The sequence below is a fragment of the Rutilus rutilus genome, assembly GCF_951802725.1.
Source record: "Rutilus rutilus genome assembly, chromosome: 16".
NCBI classification, from domain to species: domain Eukaryota; kingdom Metazoa; phylum Chordata; class Actinopteri; order Cypriniformes; family Leuciscidae; genus Rutilus; species Rutilus rutilus.
Window position 1 is genome coordinate 9245031 of NC_140224.1, and position 16617 is coordinate 9261647.

At 36.8% G+C, this 16617-nt stretch overlaps 1 protein-coding gene across 1 annotated transcript in view; it reads right to left on the reverse strand.

Moving 5' to 3' along the window:
* Window positions 1-16617, reverse strand: part of erbb2 (erb-b2 receptor tyrosine kinase 2) — a 35863-nt gene that overhangs the window by 8876 nt on the left and 10370 nt on the right. The window contains exons 3-20 of the mRNA XM_084434512.1: window positions 16006-16195; window positions 15157-15285; window positions 15005-15073; window positions 14553-14668; window positions 14322-14463; window positions 14076-14204; window positions 13368-13494; window positions 12098-12171; window positions 11845-11935; window positions 11156-11358; window positions 8983-9115; window positions 8031-8121; window positions 7620-7774; window positions 7469-7513; window positions 6871-7009; window positions 2048-2170; window positions 1526-1624; window positions 1165-1350 (exon numbers count right to left, since the gene is read on the reverse strand). Coding sequence (XP_084290638.1) covers window positions 1165-1350; window positions 1526-1624; window positions 2048-2170; window positions 6871-7009; window positions 7469-7513; window positions 7620-7774; window positions 8031-8121; window positions 8983-9115; window positions 11156-11358; window positions 11845-11935; window positions 12098-12171; window positions 13368-13494; window positions 14076-14204; window positions 14322-14463; window positions 14553-14668; window positions 15005-15073; window positions 15157-15285; window positions 16006-16195 — 2241 coding nt within the window. The remainder of the gene's footprint in view (window positions 1-1164; window positions 1351-1525; window positions 1625-2047; window positions 2171-6870; window positions 7010-7468; window positions 7514-7619; window positions 7775-8030; window positions 8122-8982; window positions 9116-11155; window positions 11359-11844; window positions 11936-12097; window positions 12172-13367; window positions 13495-14075; window positions 14205-14321; window positions 14464-14552; window positions 14669-15004; window positions 15074-15156; window positions 15286-16005; window positions 16196-16617) is intronic.

Below are 16617 nucleotides of genomic sequence, written 5' to 3' on the forward strand. Positions count from 1 at the left end.
ACTGTAAAGCTTCATTGTTAAACACTTCACTTAAAATATGTATATGAATTTCTTTGAATTTTTATTGAATTGCAATTCTGCTTCCTTTAATTCAAATTCGAATTGTAATTCTAGATCCTGTTTTTGACATCAATTCAAATTCAATTCAAATTCAAGAATTGAATTGGAATTAAGGAGTCATTCTCAATTCAATTCTGAATTGTGCACAAGCCTGGTGGTAGGGTACTCAAACCATCCAGAAGCCACACATGTAGGTTCCATAGATCGGGACGAGGGTGCCAGAGGGTGCTCCGTCTCTGAAAAAGGAGGTCCTTCCTCAGAAGAATTGGTCAGAGATGGGCTGTCGCGAGGTGTACTAGTTCGGAGAACCAGGTCCGGGTGGGCCAGAGAGGCGCAACCAAAATGACCTCCTCACCCTCCCTAATCTTGCACATAGTCTGTGTAAGAAGGCTCACTGGGGGAAACACATACTTGCGGAGGCCCCACGGCCAGAGTAAAACAGGCTGCAAAGGGAAGAGTCATGGGAGGCAAACAGATCTACCTGTGTGTTGCCGAACTGTTCCCAAATCAGCTGAACTGACTGGGGATGGAGTCTCCATTCCCCCGGGAGTGGCTGAAACCGTGAGAGCTTGTCGGCTGCAAGGTTCAGTTTTCCCAGAAAGAGAACGGCACGAAGCGACCGCATGTGCTTCTGACTCCATATGAGGAGATGGCGAGCGAGTTGCGACATACGGCGGGAGCGTAGACCACCTTGTCGGTTGATGTACATTACTGTAGCTGTGTTGTCTGTCCGGATCAGGGCATGGCACGTAACTCGGAGTGACTGAACGAAAGGGAACGGTATTCTAGTGAGCAGCTTATGATCTGGTGTCTTCAGCATTTCGTTTCACAGTGATCAAACTCAAATATCTGCATGTGTGAGTTTAACGTGCACCACTTATGCTTTATTTTCACATTTGCATAATTTCCAACATTTTTGTGGACAGATGATTATACCATTTCACTAGATTTCTGAGACAAATTTGTAAACTGTTTTCCTCTGAAATAAAAACTCTTGTAAGAAATGTAATAGTCTCACAAAATCCTGTGTGAAACACTAAACTGCAACAACATACCACAAAGTCTTCCACCATCAGTGCATGTCACATTCTGTAGATGTCTTACCTTTGCAATCTGTACACACCAGCTAAGGAGGTACTGAGAGCCGATTCGGTCATTGTTTTCTCTGACATAGTCCAACAAGCATCCGTATGGCATAAGCTGAGTAACCAGCTGAACCGTTGATGTCAGACAGATGCCTAGCAAGCGGCACACATATGGGCTCGCTACACCCGCCATCACATATGCCTCCTGTGGATAGCATATAGATAAAACACATAGACACACATAGACAAAACACTTTAAAGTCACACATATCCACATACAAAATAAACACTTACCATCATTAGGAAGAAGAGTCTACTGAATGTTTATAACAGGAAATTAATATTGCAACAAAATATAGGAATGTAATCAACACACTCACATCCAAGATCTCTTTGTTGGCTTTAGGCGAGGTGTTCTCACGCAAAACTTTGATGGCCACTGGGATCTTGACGTTCTCCCCATCAGGAGCCCATATACCCTGGTGAGATGAGATAAACTCTGCATGAATAGGGTTAAACTACATTAAGAACAATAATGTAGAACAGGGTTTCCCAAACAGGGTTCGCAAAGTGAACTGTAGAGGGTCATGAGTTGATGAAAAGCTAATAATTATATCAAATGCACATGGGGCTGTGCGATAATCTTGATATAGCTTAGTGCGATTATCAAATAAAAAGCTGAATTTATAGTCACTAGTGAAGGGTTTGAGATTTTGTGGTGCCATCAGCCAGTCTACGAAGTCATTTTCCAGCAGCTCAGGTGACTGGCAATTTTTTTTGCAAAGATGGCAGAATGCTAGTCACATTTCCAAGGCTGCATGTGCCAGCTAAAAAAACTAACATTGATATGATGAGGAAGGGTAACAGATATCTCTCTTTTCTTACTGTGTGCAGTGTCTGACCTTATAGACTGTGCCGAAGGCTCCAGAGCCCAGCACTCTGAGTTTCTTCAGCTCTGTCTCCTTGAGAATACGCATCTGAGCCTGGTTCGGCATCGCTCCACTCGGGGTCAGTGGCTCCACCAGCTTCAGGGAAAATTGAGATGCCATAAGACTACAAAACTAAATGTGAAGTAGTCAAACCAAACAGACTGCATAAACAGAAGAAATGCATTAGCATGACCAACCGATATTCGATACAATTAAAGGGGCCAGGAACAGCACAAAGTCTAGCAGACTTTCCTATATTTTACTCTTATTATTAGTTCTTATTTACTGTATGTTTAGGAACAGTAGACTCAGATCCACAATGGAATCATAGGCACTCTGCAGACGCAAAATCTGTTCCAAAACATAAGTGTGAAAGTGATGTGGAATGAGACACTATCACAAGTAAAAAGAGGTTTGAGTTCATTTAAAAGTCCAGCTACAAAGTCAAAATAAAACACTTAAAAACTATTAAATACTTTATCTATTTATTTGCATGTCATGTGACAATCGACCAACATCAGAGAACCGTGACCATGTTAATATGTTGTTAAATTATTAAAATATTGTAAAATGTAAATTCTAAAAAAAAACCTGATCAAGTACCAAAAAAATCTAATTCTAATTAAAATGCACTATCCTACCCAGTATTTGCATGTGCTATGTATTTGTATGCTTATTAGAAGAATGAGTTGATAGCTTGCAACATGGGAACGTCAATTTCAAAACCAGCTGATTTTCAACAAAGAAAATAACTATTTTAACGATCTGAAACTTAAAGGAGAACTCCGGTCAATTTTAACATTGAGCTAATTTTTTTGTACATTTGGAGTGCTGTCAATACAGAGAACAACGACAAAAATCGGTGTTGCCTACACCGAGTTATTCTATTTTTAAAATTTGCACCCTATTGACTTCAATGGGGCAAGTGGTAAGCCTGCTTTTTAGCCTCTTAACATCCTTTAAGTGTCATTACTTGACAAAAATGAAGTTAATTCAGCCAGCGCTCATACCTTTGTTTACATCCTGTTTTCGGTGGAAGGCCATAGTAATCGATTGTCGAGTTCACGCGCGTGATCATAGGTAACTAAGCAACAGTGGAGACTCAGACTGTCAGCCCAGCCGATGACGGTGCTGTGTGGTGTTCTGAGAATATCAGATCTGATGGATAGTTCATCCGAATCAGATGTTGAACACACAGAGGAACTCGACAATCGATTACTATGGCCTTCCACCGAAAACAGGATGTAAACAAAGGTATGAGCGCTGGCTGAATTAACTTCATTTTTATTAATATCTCTAACATCTACTGCAGTCAGATCCACCCGTGTTCACTCGGAAGGAATCACTCACATTTTCTGTGCACTTGTAATGACACTTAAAGGATGTTAAGAGGCTAAAAAGCAGGCTTACTACTTGCCCCATTGAAGTCAATAGGGTGCAAATTTTAAAAATAGAATAACTCGGTGTAGGCAACACCGATTTTTGTCGTTGTTCTCTGTACTGACAGCACTCCAAATGTACAAATAAATGAGCTCAATGTTAAAATTGACCGGAGTTCTCCTTTAAGTATCAAACGCGAAACAGTTGGTCTGAAGTAGCTACATTACTCATAGGTGTAGTTTGGGCGTAACATGCAATAAACCAATCAGAGCGTCATCTCACATTCCCTTTAAAAGCAGGCACGCTTGTTCCATGGCGGATTGCTACTATAACCATACCTGTCAACATTTGGATACCAAAATACGGGAAATCTGAACGGGGGGGTTCTTTATTTTTTTTTATTTATATCATGTTTCTTTATTTATTTTTATCAATTGCAACAATTAACTGCATTAATTAATCACGATTAATTGCCATTAAAAAAAACTTACTTTTTAACATTTTATAATGTAATAATTTCACAATTAATCTCCAAATTAAGGTAGAAAAACATAAAACAGTATATTTTAAATATTTGTCTAACAGGTAGGAAAAATATACAGAAATTGAAGTTATCAAACAGTTTGCACTGCATACAATTTAAATTGTACATAGATTAATCCTTATTAAAGTAAAAAAAGATCTTTAGTCAAGAGCAGTGAGTGCTTTTCTCTGTTACCTTTGTTCTTTGATTAACTTTACTGACAGAAAGCTTTATTGGCTACTGTCTCTTTAAGAACAGCCGCTGACGGATCTCACACGCGTCTCATTCTCTCACAACTCTTTGCTTTCATTTACGAATTTTTTTTAAACTATTTTAAGACTGCTCAGACTGCTCTTATGAGGATACTCGACAAAACTGACATTTTGACATAATTGCGTGTGTTAATGCCATCTCTCTCATGTTCGTCCATCCTCGGATGCTGCTGTTCTTCTTCGCGCGATTTTTTCCCCCTAACTACTTCAGTGGAAATCCCGCCCTGCAGCCGATTCTAAAGATTTTATTGGTCATGTGACTCACAGTACTGATTGCCTACACCAAACACTGATCCCTAAACCTACCCGTCATTGTAACCTTAACCAATGAAATTAGCTGCAGGGCGGGATTTTCGCTTAACTGGTTTGCGCCCATTGGGATTTTCAAAAAAAATATATATATATAGAAAGATTAAAAATACGGGAGAAATACGGGAAAATATTTAAACGGGATGATAGCGGGATAGCAATGTAAAATACGGGAGAATCCCGGGAAAAACGGGAGGGTTGACAGGTATGACTATAACGGCGGATTTGCCAGGCGCAAGATCATTCCCTAATTTACCGCCGTGCGTCTGTGGAGGGAAAAGTCCGCTGTGCGTCGGGTGCAAAATAGGAATGATACATGCGTTGGTGTACAAATTAAATTGCGCTGGGTGCAAGATAGGGCCCTAGATATGTAAATGTTGGCAGACAAACCCTAATGCATACATCTAGCCTATGGAATGCCAAAGCTGACTTTATTATAAATAAATAAATACATAAATATATAAATATACGAAGAAATGTAAAAAAGCAAAAATACATAAATAAATACATAAATAAATATACAAAGAAATGTAAAAAAATACAAATAAATGAGTATTTATACTTTTATTTCCTTATTTATGTATAATTGTATTTTTTCACACATTTTTTTTTTTTATACATTTATACATTTATTTATTTCCACTTTTATTTATTTCCACATTTATTTATGTATATATGTTTTTATGTCTACATTTATTTATTTTCACATTTATTTATTTCTACATTTATTTATTTCTACATTTCTTTGTCCGTATGCTAATGAGGGGGGCGTGTTTTACCCCAGACATCAGCAATCGAGCTCAGAGTGGCAGTGCTGAAGCTTTGAGGCCACAGTGACACCTTGTGGTGTGACCAAACGAAACGCAAGAGGTGGGCGGACAATATCACATTTTAAGTCATGTAATATCACCCTAACTGTATGTAGGGTAGGCTATATAGGATTAACACACATAGCACACATGAACAGAAACTGCACTTAAACGGGTCTGATAGCAGACACTTGGACATGGAAGCACATGAAAGTATCCACTATTAATAACAATGTAAATGCGGTGGATAGGGCTGATAAGAGCTTGCGTTTGGCTTGCGTTTATTGTCGATGAGACTCGCACACCAGCGCAGAACGCGGCGCACATTTCACTGACTCCTATGCTGCATATCACATCACAGCATAAGGCTCAATGCTTGCCATTTTCAATTGCGCTCATTCTTGTTGTGTGTCCTCAATCTGGCCTTATTATTATAATAACTGAGTAGTTTATCGATTAATATTAAGAACTTGACATATATGATGATGTATACCTATTTAATAAGGTTTGGAGGAAACCAGTATCTAAGAGCAGCATCTATGAAATATGGGTTGTGTTTTAAGCATTTGAATTGTCACCTGTTATGCATACGAAATTAGGAAACGCGAATGTAAACTGTGTATTGAGTCATGTTTCAAACTCATTGATCAATATGCTTGCGTAGGAGTCAGTGAAATGTGCGCTGGTTTCTCTCCGCGTTCTGCGCTGGTGTGCGAGTCTCATCGACAATAAACGCAAGCCAAACGCAAGCTCTTATCAGCCCTATCCACCGCATTTACATTGTTATTAATAGTGGATACTTTCATGTGCTTCCATGTCCAAGTGTCTGCTATCAGACCCGTTTAAGTGCAGTTTCTGTTCATGTGTGCTATGTGTGTTAACCCTATATAGCCTACCCTACATACAGTTAGGGTGATATTACATTTCGTTTGGTCACACCACAAAGTGTCACTGTGGCCTCAAAGCTTCAGCACTGCCACTCTGAGCTCGATTGCTGATGTCTGAGGTAAAACACGCCCCCCTCATTTGCATACGGACAAAGAAATGTAGAAATAAATAAATGTAGAAATAAATAAATGTGGAAATAAATAAGTATAGAAATAAATAAATGTGGAAATAAATAAAAGTGGAAATAAATAAATGAATAAATAAATAAATAAATAAATGTGTGAAAAAATACAATTATACATAAATAAGGAAATAAAAGTATAAATACTAATTTCTTTGTACTTTTTTACATTTCTTTGTATATTTATTTATGTATTTATTTATGTATTTGTGCTTTTTTACATTTCTTCGTATATTTATTTATGTATTTATTTATTTATAATAAAGTCAGCTTTGGCATTCCATACTAGCCAACATAAGAAAGTTGCACAAGTTCAAAATTAGATTTTTGCCTCTTAGTATCAATAAATGCTCCATTTAGATTGATTTTGAGTTAATAAAATGTCAGTGTTTTTAAAACAAATTCTACATGCAAATGAAACACTCTGTTCTGACCTCATGTTCCTGTAGAATTCTCCTCATGGTTTCTTTCTTTTTCTGGTGTTTCTGTCGTCGCAGGTAGAACACCAGCAGCGCCAGCAAAATTATAAAGAGAAACACTCCACCAATTGTGATTGCGACTGTTGTCCCAGCCCTGCAGGATTTCCATAACAAACAATTAGATTTAAGCAGGACTGTGCTGTCTATAGTTAAAGCTTTACTCTATAGCTATGATTAATACAATTTTGTGGTGTTTGCCAAGTCTAAATAGCCCACCCCACATTTCATGAAACCACATTTCAGAACCTATTACATTCAGATCGCTAGATTTTCTCAAGTCCCTCTTTTGAAGTAAATAAAAATGTTCTGCCTTGTTTTAATGCCCACCAGACGAATAGCATAATTTCAACCACTTAGAAAAGTAACAGTCCACCTCTCACTTAAACACATTTGAGGATTCACAAGCTGCATGTTACGCAGTTTAAAACTTGAGATTATAGGTTTGGTCAAATCCCTAACCCTAAGTATGAGCAGTATATGTGATACTTGCTTTGGGAAACACTACTAATGAATATGAGTATTCTGCATACATACACATTTAATAACGTCTTACCCAGTTTTCTGTTGGATCGGGCACCTCCTATCATCCAATGGACACCTGACAGTAAATACAAAACAAAAAATGAAAACAAATCCTAAATTGTTGTTCATGGCCTGATATAAAAAAGTGGGATAACAATCCATGAACTCATTGAAGGACTTACGAGACGCTGCAGTTGGTCTCACAGGGCAGACAGTGTCCCGTAGCATTGAAGTATTTCCACACTGTGTGCTGGTCCTCTTTCACCCCACTGGGACATTGCTCAACACATACGTTTCCATCTTGAAAGTGCATACACTCCTTACACTGATCTGGACCCTGCACAAGAAAACAGTTAAAACCTTAAAGGGGACCTAATTATGCTTTCTTTAGCGTGAACAACATTCAGATAAACTTCTTTTGTGTTCCACAGAAAGAAAGCCATACAGGTTTGAAACGACATAAAGGTGAGTAAATAATGATTTTTTTTTTTTTTTTTGACAATATTAAAAAAACATAGAATATTTTATATATATATATATATATATATATATATATATATATATATATATATTTGTTTTTGAATTTAACTTACTCGGCCTGTACAGGAGGCAGAGCCGTTGACTGGTCGACACTCTGGATGGCAAGGACCACAGTTAAATCCATCCACAAACTCCCGGAATGATCTGTGGAAAATGCATTTGATGTAGAGATAAACATTAAGAGTTTAAAACCAACTTCTATAACAACAGCATTTAAATATGCATTCTTTATTGTATTACATTAAAGGTAGGATAGGCAATTTTTTGTAATACTGGTTAAAAAACTCTCTTCAAATCCAAAAAGCAATCAATAATAGACGTGTTCTAAATATTTAAAAATGTACATATATCTGCTGTGGAAGTCTCAGGACCAAAAAATGTTGTCCAATCATTGCGCAATGATATGATGTCCACGCAGACATCACACATCATCACACATCTATGCAGAGTTGTGGACAGACAGTAACCGGCAGCCGTAAACAAATAGCAGCCGCCATTTACAGTTCCTCCTAAACCAAAACAACAAGCTTATACTGCGTTCACGCCATGTCGTAACCATAATTACGAGATGGCAACCCGTGGCGTTCTAAGGAGTTGTTCACATCCTCAGAATCAGATTTTTTGCGTTTCTGTCTACACTATCAACGCTGAAATTAATCTGCAGCAATCAGGTAGTACAAGTAAGAGCTCTGTAAGTTGTTTACATTCATTATTATTGTAATGTTATGTGCTTTGAGACATTAAGTAAACTTTGTTCATGTCTTTTGGAGGAGGCGTGTCTATGGAGAGCGCTCTGAAGGGAGTGTGCGATCTTATGCTTTCAAAGCATGCTATTGTTAGCCTCTCCGAAATTGCCTACCCTACCTTTAACAGATATTGACATAGTGGAAAAGCCCTGTGCACAAAATTCAACATTCAATAATCGATATGAACTTGTATTTATGTAAGTAAACATAACAAAGCACAACAACAAATTAAAAATCTGCTTATTTATACTGTACTCACCCCTGCAGGACATTACACTGCTCCACACACTCCGTCCCACGTTTGTAATTCACACACGACACACACTGACTTGGTCCCGGCCCCCAGCAGCCTGCATCCGTACATAGGGGGTCACAGATTCTTCCCTCTGAAACTACACAAGAGAGAGAAGAATGTCCAGTTTGATTCCATAATCAAGCATGTCATGGAATATTATTCATTATGGGAAACTAAAAAGTGTGAACAAACAAATTTTTTTAACAACAGGAAATAAATCCAAATTTAGTTTCTAGTTTAATAGACAACTGTGACTGGATTTTTCCACCAGGGTTACAGTTTATTTTGATGGTCCACTTCAGACATTCTACTAACAATAAGTAACTTTCCAACTACATTTGTGTAAGTGGACTGTTAAATTAGGGTTAGGTGTTAGGGTTCGGGTTAGTAGAATAAGTTGCAAAGTAACTTATAGGTAGTAGAATGTCTTAAGTGGGTCATCAAGGTTTACACAATGACTACTGCAAGGATGCCATTAAGAATGTGTCTACATAATATTTTAAATATGTTGTGACTGTTTTAAAAAACAACAAGACACTCAAGGCTATGCTCTGCATATAGTCGCTCTACTGCATGCCATGCTTAGCCACACACTGTTTTCAGGATTTTGTATAGCGATTTTTTTTTTTAAACACTAGACCATGGGGACAAGCTAAATCATACACTTATACAGACTGTACAAGATGTATAAGATGAGTCATATTTACAAAAACAAGTTTTATTTCAGAAGCATCATACAGTACTACATTCTCTTGAATTAATGATTCAATAACAAATACATTTTTTAACAGTCACTTGTCGATGTAATCGATAAATGCGTTATTTTAAGCACAGAGTTTATATCAAAAGCTGATTTACTCTATTTTGATCGCTACTGTAGACATCAGGTTGTATATTTGAACTTTAAACTTTCATCCCAGTACTTATAATAATTTGAACTCTTGTATCACAGAAATAATGATACTATGAGGTTGAAAACACTGTTTGTGAAGCTGTTTCATGACTTTCTGTGGGTCAGCGGCAACGCAGATTTGAATGTTGCGATATGATTTTGTCAAAAGTTTAATAGATAGACGAATTGGAAGAAAATCGCGTGGGTGTTTGAATCGAGATTACAGTCTTTTAAAGATGAATCGTGCAGCTCTACTGTCTTATATCTCTCTCAGCATGAGTAGCGCGAGGGCTTTTCAGTGCATTCAGTCTCGTGTCGCTTTCACGCGCCCACTTGGGATATTACGTCTCTAAACCCTCATAGATAACAACACATTTTATACTCTGTTGGAACAAAAGTGGCTAACTTCTGTCAACCTCGTCTATAAGCAAGGACAAAAATAAAGCAATTAAATTTGTATTAATATCGATTCTGAAATAAAAAAAAATCGATTTTGAACTCGTAAAACCAAAAAATCGCGATAGTTAGGTGAATCGTTTTTTCTCTCCCATTTCTTGTTATTGCTTGGACATTTAATAAATTCTTATTTAATTTAATCATATTTATGTAAATAATTAAATTATTTACATTTCCTATTGAAAAATAGGTCAAATGACGTGCTGTAGTTTAAATAGTTTTCTGTTTTTTCATCTCTCAAAATTATGGATGTCATTTTAAAAATGTGGAAATTAGCAGAAAAAAGTTACCGAAACACTTATATGACCCGACAAGTGCTAATTTATATAAATGTGTATAATACATATAAAAAAAACGTACTGCACACTATAATAACTGTAGTGGAACAGAGACGTTATATAATTCTTATAATATAATTCTTGTTAACAGTTTCCAGCATTTCACTAATAAAAGTGTCCATATTTTAAATGTGTGCACATTACCGCAAAGTGCAACATTTACCGTACAATGATTGGCAGTGGTCAAAAAGGATTAGCAGAACAACTTTTGGATTGATCTCTTCTTGTAAACACAGAGATGTGGATTCAGACAGCAATTTAATTACCACACAACCTTAGTGTTTGTAAAAAAAAAAAAAAAAAAAAAAACTAACTCGGCCATTTTTTTTTTAATGCGGGTGGTGGGAGAAAAACACTGACATTCTAGATTTAGACAGCAATAAAAAATTACACTACATCCCCATGAGAAACAATCACCATCCAAACAGGGTTAAATATAATGGTTTTTTACCACATGTTTGCGGGTCTTGGTTGCCGCTGCTGATGAGGTTGGGTGCCTGTGTGGGGTGGAGCATAGGGGACCAGGGCAAAGAGGAGGTGTAGCACAGTCTGGAGTTATTATGAAACAGTACTAAACCTCCGGTGACACTGCGCAAGGAACGCAACCCGAGAGACTCGATCTGCAAAGACTGAACTCCCAAAGACAAAACACCCCTGCAGAGAGATAAACCGAAAACGACATTATAAGGCAACAAGATACTAGAGTTATACATTTATGCAGAAAAAATGACCAGTTTGCATGTGCAAATGTCCTTGCTATGATGATGAATTGTTCTTGGTGGGTTTCAAATGTTAAAGCTACTAGTCTATCATACACACCCATTTGTGTGCGTCAATCTTTATTTTGACTTAAGTGTGGAAAAATTACCTACAATTTTATAGATTAACTAGGCACATTCCTTTCTCACAGTCTGTCTAGTTAGAACTGGCTTGAGGGGTTGAAAGAAAAGAAAAAAGATACATCATGCAGCAGGTGTAGAGGATAATCATTAACCTTTACAACTAATAAGAAACTGCAGGTTTGATAAGTCTAACTAGATGTCAGACAAACAAGAAAGTGGGTAAACAGTCTAGCAAATAATGTGTTTAAAGACTGGATTAGGAAATGGGAAAAGGGGGAAAAAAGACAGATATACTTACTTGTAAAGCATTCTTCCTCTGATCACCTTCAAGTTTTCAAAAACACTCAGATTAAGCAAATAATCTGGCCATGCATCTATGTACAGATATCCTAAAATACAAATATAATGTTATTTAAAATGCAAAATGAATTTAATGATACAATGGTACAGCTAGTAGCATATTGCTATGTAGATTTTAGTTCTCAAAGCACTGATCTTGGATCTATCGACTTGTATTTTCTTTATAAATCCAGTTGAACTGAGATCTTCACCTGTGATTTCTTTTATCGACTTCAACTTCTCGAGGTCACTCAACTGCAGTCCAGATGAATTGGTAACTGCATTACTGTATTGACAAGACAATGTACTTTAACATGATAAGTGTAACAATAGGTATAACAATACCAATCAATCATGTATGGAAAATTTGAAATAAGAAGAAAAGTTTTAAGGTCAGTTAGTTATTCACCCTCAGGTTATTCTAAAGCCATATGACTTTGACTCACACAGTCAAACTCTAAAAAGGGCCAAAAGCACCATAAAGTATTCTAAAAGCATACACAAATTCAAACTCGGCATGTCAAGACACTTTGTGTCAAGTTTGAAGTCAATAGCTAAGTTGCTAATTAAAATAATAATATTGCATAAAACATTTAGGAATAAAGCCGTTTCCATCCCATGTGTTCAAGAATAAAATCTTCACTTCCTGGGAAACTGGCTCAAAGTATCAGTAATAAAATAATAAATAGTTGCTGCAACCAGGGAAGCCTGTGAGCCTTTATTTCCTATATAATAAATTACATGCGCCTCAGAGCATGCAGATGAAACCGCAATAACAAATGCTGTCATGTTATCTTGCGCTCAGAGGCGAACGTTTGGTTGGGAACGCAAACGTGTGAGACAGTTCTGAGAGGAAATTATACCAAATCATTTTGATGACAGACTTTGACTCAGTCATCTCAGAATGACTAAAACAATAAAGTCTGCTGTTCAGCCCAGTTATCCAATTGCATGATCTTTTCAGAGAAAATCATCTTTTTCGTTGTACATCGAAAAATGTATTCAGTAAATGTGTTTCTATTGTAGTGTATGTGGATGTTTTCTTATTGAATTAAAAAAAATTACCGCCTCATCTGTGCAAATTTTTATGCTTTTACACTTTCTATTTTAAGATTTTCCATACACCGTTTTATTATGCGATATCCCATAACTTGCATAAAATAAGTGAATGCAAACATAGCTAATGACAGCAAATGGAACTGTTCTCAAGTGTCTCTTCACACGTAAATTGAAACATGTTTGAGACTTAAATTTCAGTCTGTTCCTCACACAAAGCTACCGTATGTATTCAGAAGACATGAATTATAGCGCATGTATCATATGGACCACTTTTATGAGTCTTTCTGCTTTATTTGTAACAAATTTTTGTATTATCTTCATTTTTTTCATTTTCATTTCACAGAAGCAAGAGGAAGAGCAACATAATGGCTGAGTAGATGATGACGGTATTGTAATTTGTAGGTGAAAGAGGTCCTTGCTTACGCTTCGAAGGAGTCAGAAAGAAAAGCCAAACTGCCGTAGATCTTCTCACAGCCAATGAACATGCCAATGTTGGTGGTATCCACCACTGTCACCCCCTGAAGGTTTCCCATTCCTAGCCCATAACACACTAACAGACAGAACATGCATAAATTAATACTACTATAAGAATAAAAGAAATTATGCACACATAGTATTTATACACTACCTGTCAAAAGTTTGGAATAATTATGTTTTTTTTTACTTTTGATCAATTTAATGCATTGTAGTGTATCACGGTTTCCACAAAAATGTTAAACAGCATATATTAGAACGATTTTTGAAGGATCATGTGACATGATCATATGGAGTACTGGAGTAATGACTGCTGAAAGTTCAGCTTTGCTATCACAGGAATAAATTACATTTTAAAATATATTTATATAGAAAAGGGTTATTGTCTATATTACTGTTTGTACTGTATTTTTTTTATCAAATAAATGCAGCCTTTTTGATATTAATTATTCCAAACTTTTGACAGGTAGTGTGTGTATTAATACACTATTTTGGAACAACTTTAAGAATACAACTTGTGTTATGAATGGCTTTCGCACAGATTTTGGAACTCAACGACACTTAAAATCAAGTTTGTGTAGCAAGCTAGAATCAGTAGCGGCCATGTATTAGCGTATATACAGTATGTTTCAGGCAAAAACATACACACATACAGACCTTTTGGACACTCTCCTTCACACTTCTCACATTTCTGTGATTCTTGTCCATCCGGGTCGACAGTGATGACTTCCTTGTTAGATTTAGGACAGACCATTGTACATGCCACTTCCATGGCCAAATAGTTATCTAAAGAAGTAGAAAGTACAGCATATATAATAAATACATATAAAGAGAAAGAAAAGGCAAGACCTTTGGACATACAGCAAGATATTGTATTGTTAGCTAATTAAACGTTTGACATACGGGGACACTGTTTAACACATGTGGCTCCAAAGCTGAACTTTTTGTCCTTGTTAGGTTTGGATTGGAAGGAGGTTGGGTAATAGATGGTGGGAGGGGGGCAGTTGTCTTTACACGTCCCACTGTCATTAAAGTGACGACAGGCCTAAACATGCAAAAATAGGATGAAACAGATATTAATATTATGTCAGTTAGACATGAATGATATAAATGCAATATTAATGATCTTTTTACCAGACAATCAGAGTCTTTCGGCCCCGTGCACCCAGCAGCACACTGCACATGACAGCAATCATTGGGATTCGGACCCTTACAGCGGGAACAGCCAGATGAGCATTGCACAGAGGTCACTGCAGAGAAAGAGGTACACGCAATGGTGTATCATACATGTCTGACAAGATTCAGAATTGTCTCAGAGGAAGAATTCCATTACGTTTCACAAATAGTTAGATATTTAATTTGGTCAAACTGTGTCTGTTTATTCTCTTATAGGGAATGCAGAATTGAACTGATCAGAAATGTTCTCTTGTATAAACTAGGTTAAATACTGTCATGTAAATTAGAGCATTTAGGGACATGAAAATGTATTTATTAAATATGAGATGGACTGGTAATCTTGATTCAATTAAACTGAATTCATGTGTTTTTTAAACACGAAAAAATACAAATATGTCAATGACACTCACATGTTTGGCAGTCCTGATTTGTTTCTCCCCAACATCCACCGGACCCACAAGCAGAAGAACAAATAGGACCTGAAAAAAGATCATTACTATTGAGCAATAACAAGTAAATGATGCATTGAATAGTGTAATGTGTAATGGGATAGTTCACTCACAGTTCTTTGGAATGTCTTGCAGGTGCAGCAGTTTGTTTTCAATTGTTGTAACAGTGTCTTTCCAATTAATATTCCGAGGAAAGCAAAGTTGAGGATTTCCCCAAAAATAAACCCCGCCAAGCAGGATTTCTGTGAAACAGTCAATAATTTTCCGTTTTCATGACTGTACAACAATTTTTTTAAATAAGTTTATAGAGAATGCAAACACAAAGAGTAATTTCAAGTCACTGAAATATTTTGGACCTGAGCATAAAGAATTCAATAAGAAGTCACCTGATTGAGAGTTTTGAGTCAGGGGAAAAAATGTCCCATTATAGAGGGTCGCCATCTCTTAATTATGGTAATTACAACATGGCGTGAACGCAGCATAAGCTTGTTGTTTTGGTTCAGGAGAAACTGTAAAAGGCGGCTGCTGTTTGTTTGCGGCGCTCAGTGACTGTCTGTCAACTCTGCTTAGCCTCATGGTACGCGATGATGACATGTGAGTGAGTGATATCTGCGCACGCAGGTCGAGTGGCGGTATGGAAATACATAGGTTGACAGGCAGGCAGGACATCCTCTCAGGACCAAATGCAATGATTGGACGAACATTTTTTTGGTCCTGAGACTTCCACAGAAGGTATACATATTTTAATAATTACACCACTTCCATTATAAATTGCTATCAGGATGTGAAGATAGTTTCAACCAGTATAACAAAAAGTGTTAACTGAATCTTTAAATTAACATAGCTTTAACTGAAATAGACTGAAAAGAAATGAGAGTAGCCAGTAATAAGACTTTCACTCTTAAATCTATAATAACCCAATATAAATTTGACTTAATGCTTATAAGTCCCACACTCCTTACCTGTAAGACTCCTGAAGCGTAGTTCTCTCAGGCCGAGTCCCACCTGACTGTGGTTGATGTTGTTATGTACTGCGAGAGCGTAGCTGGAGTTATACAGCTGACTGCCTCGTATGATCCGCAGATTGTCCAGAGGAACTGAACGCACTGAGACGTGAGCTATCAGCACATACCCCTGAACCTCCACAATCTCCTGCAGACAAACATGAGCATCCTTTCCTTTTCATCATTTTATTAACATTTGAGACTCATTATTAGTGAGTGACTTAAATTAATAGCAATTCTATTGTTCTCATCAGTTGTGTAAGAACTCGTGAACCTTACTAAAACCAAATTACATTTAAAGGCAAACTTTTACTTGAAATAGGATGTTAGGATGGGTCATTCCTGTTATGCAGTACCCTTTAAGCCTTGAACTTTTAAAAAATGATTATGCCTATGAAATTTAAACTTGAAGTATCTCTATAAAAGGGTATTGCAGACTTTCAGAAATATGCTCTGGTCAAACTCAGGCACACACACATTATTCATTATAATGTGAGTATTTACACAATGGCAAGAAAATGAACAGGAGTTTGGAAATGCTTGAGCACCAAAGAAATCTAGCTGCTGTAT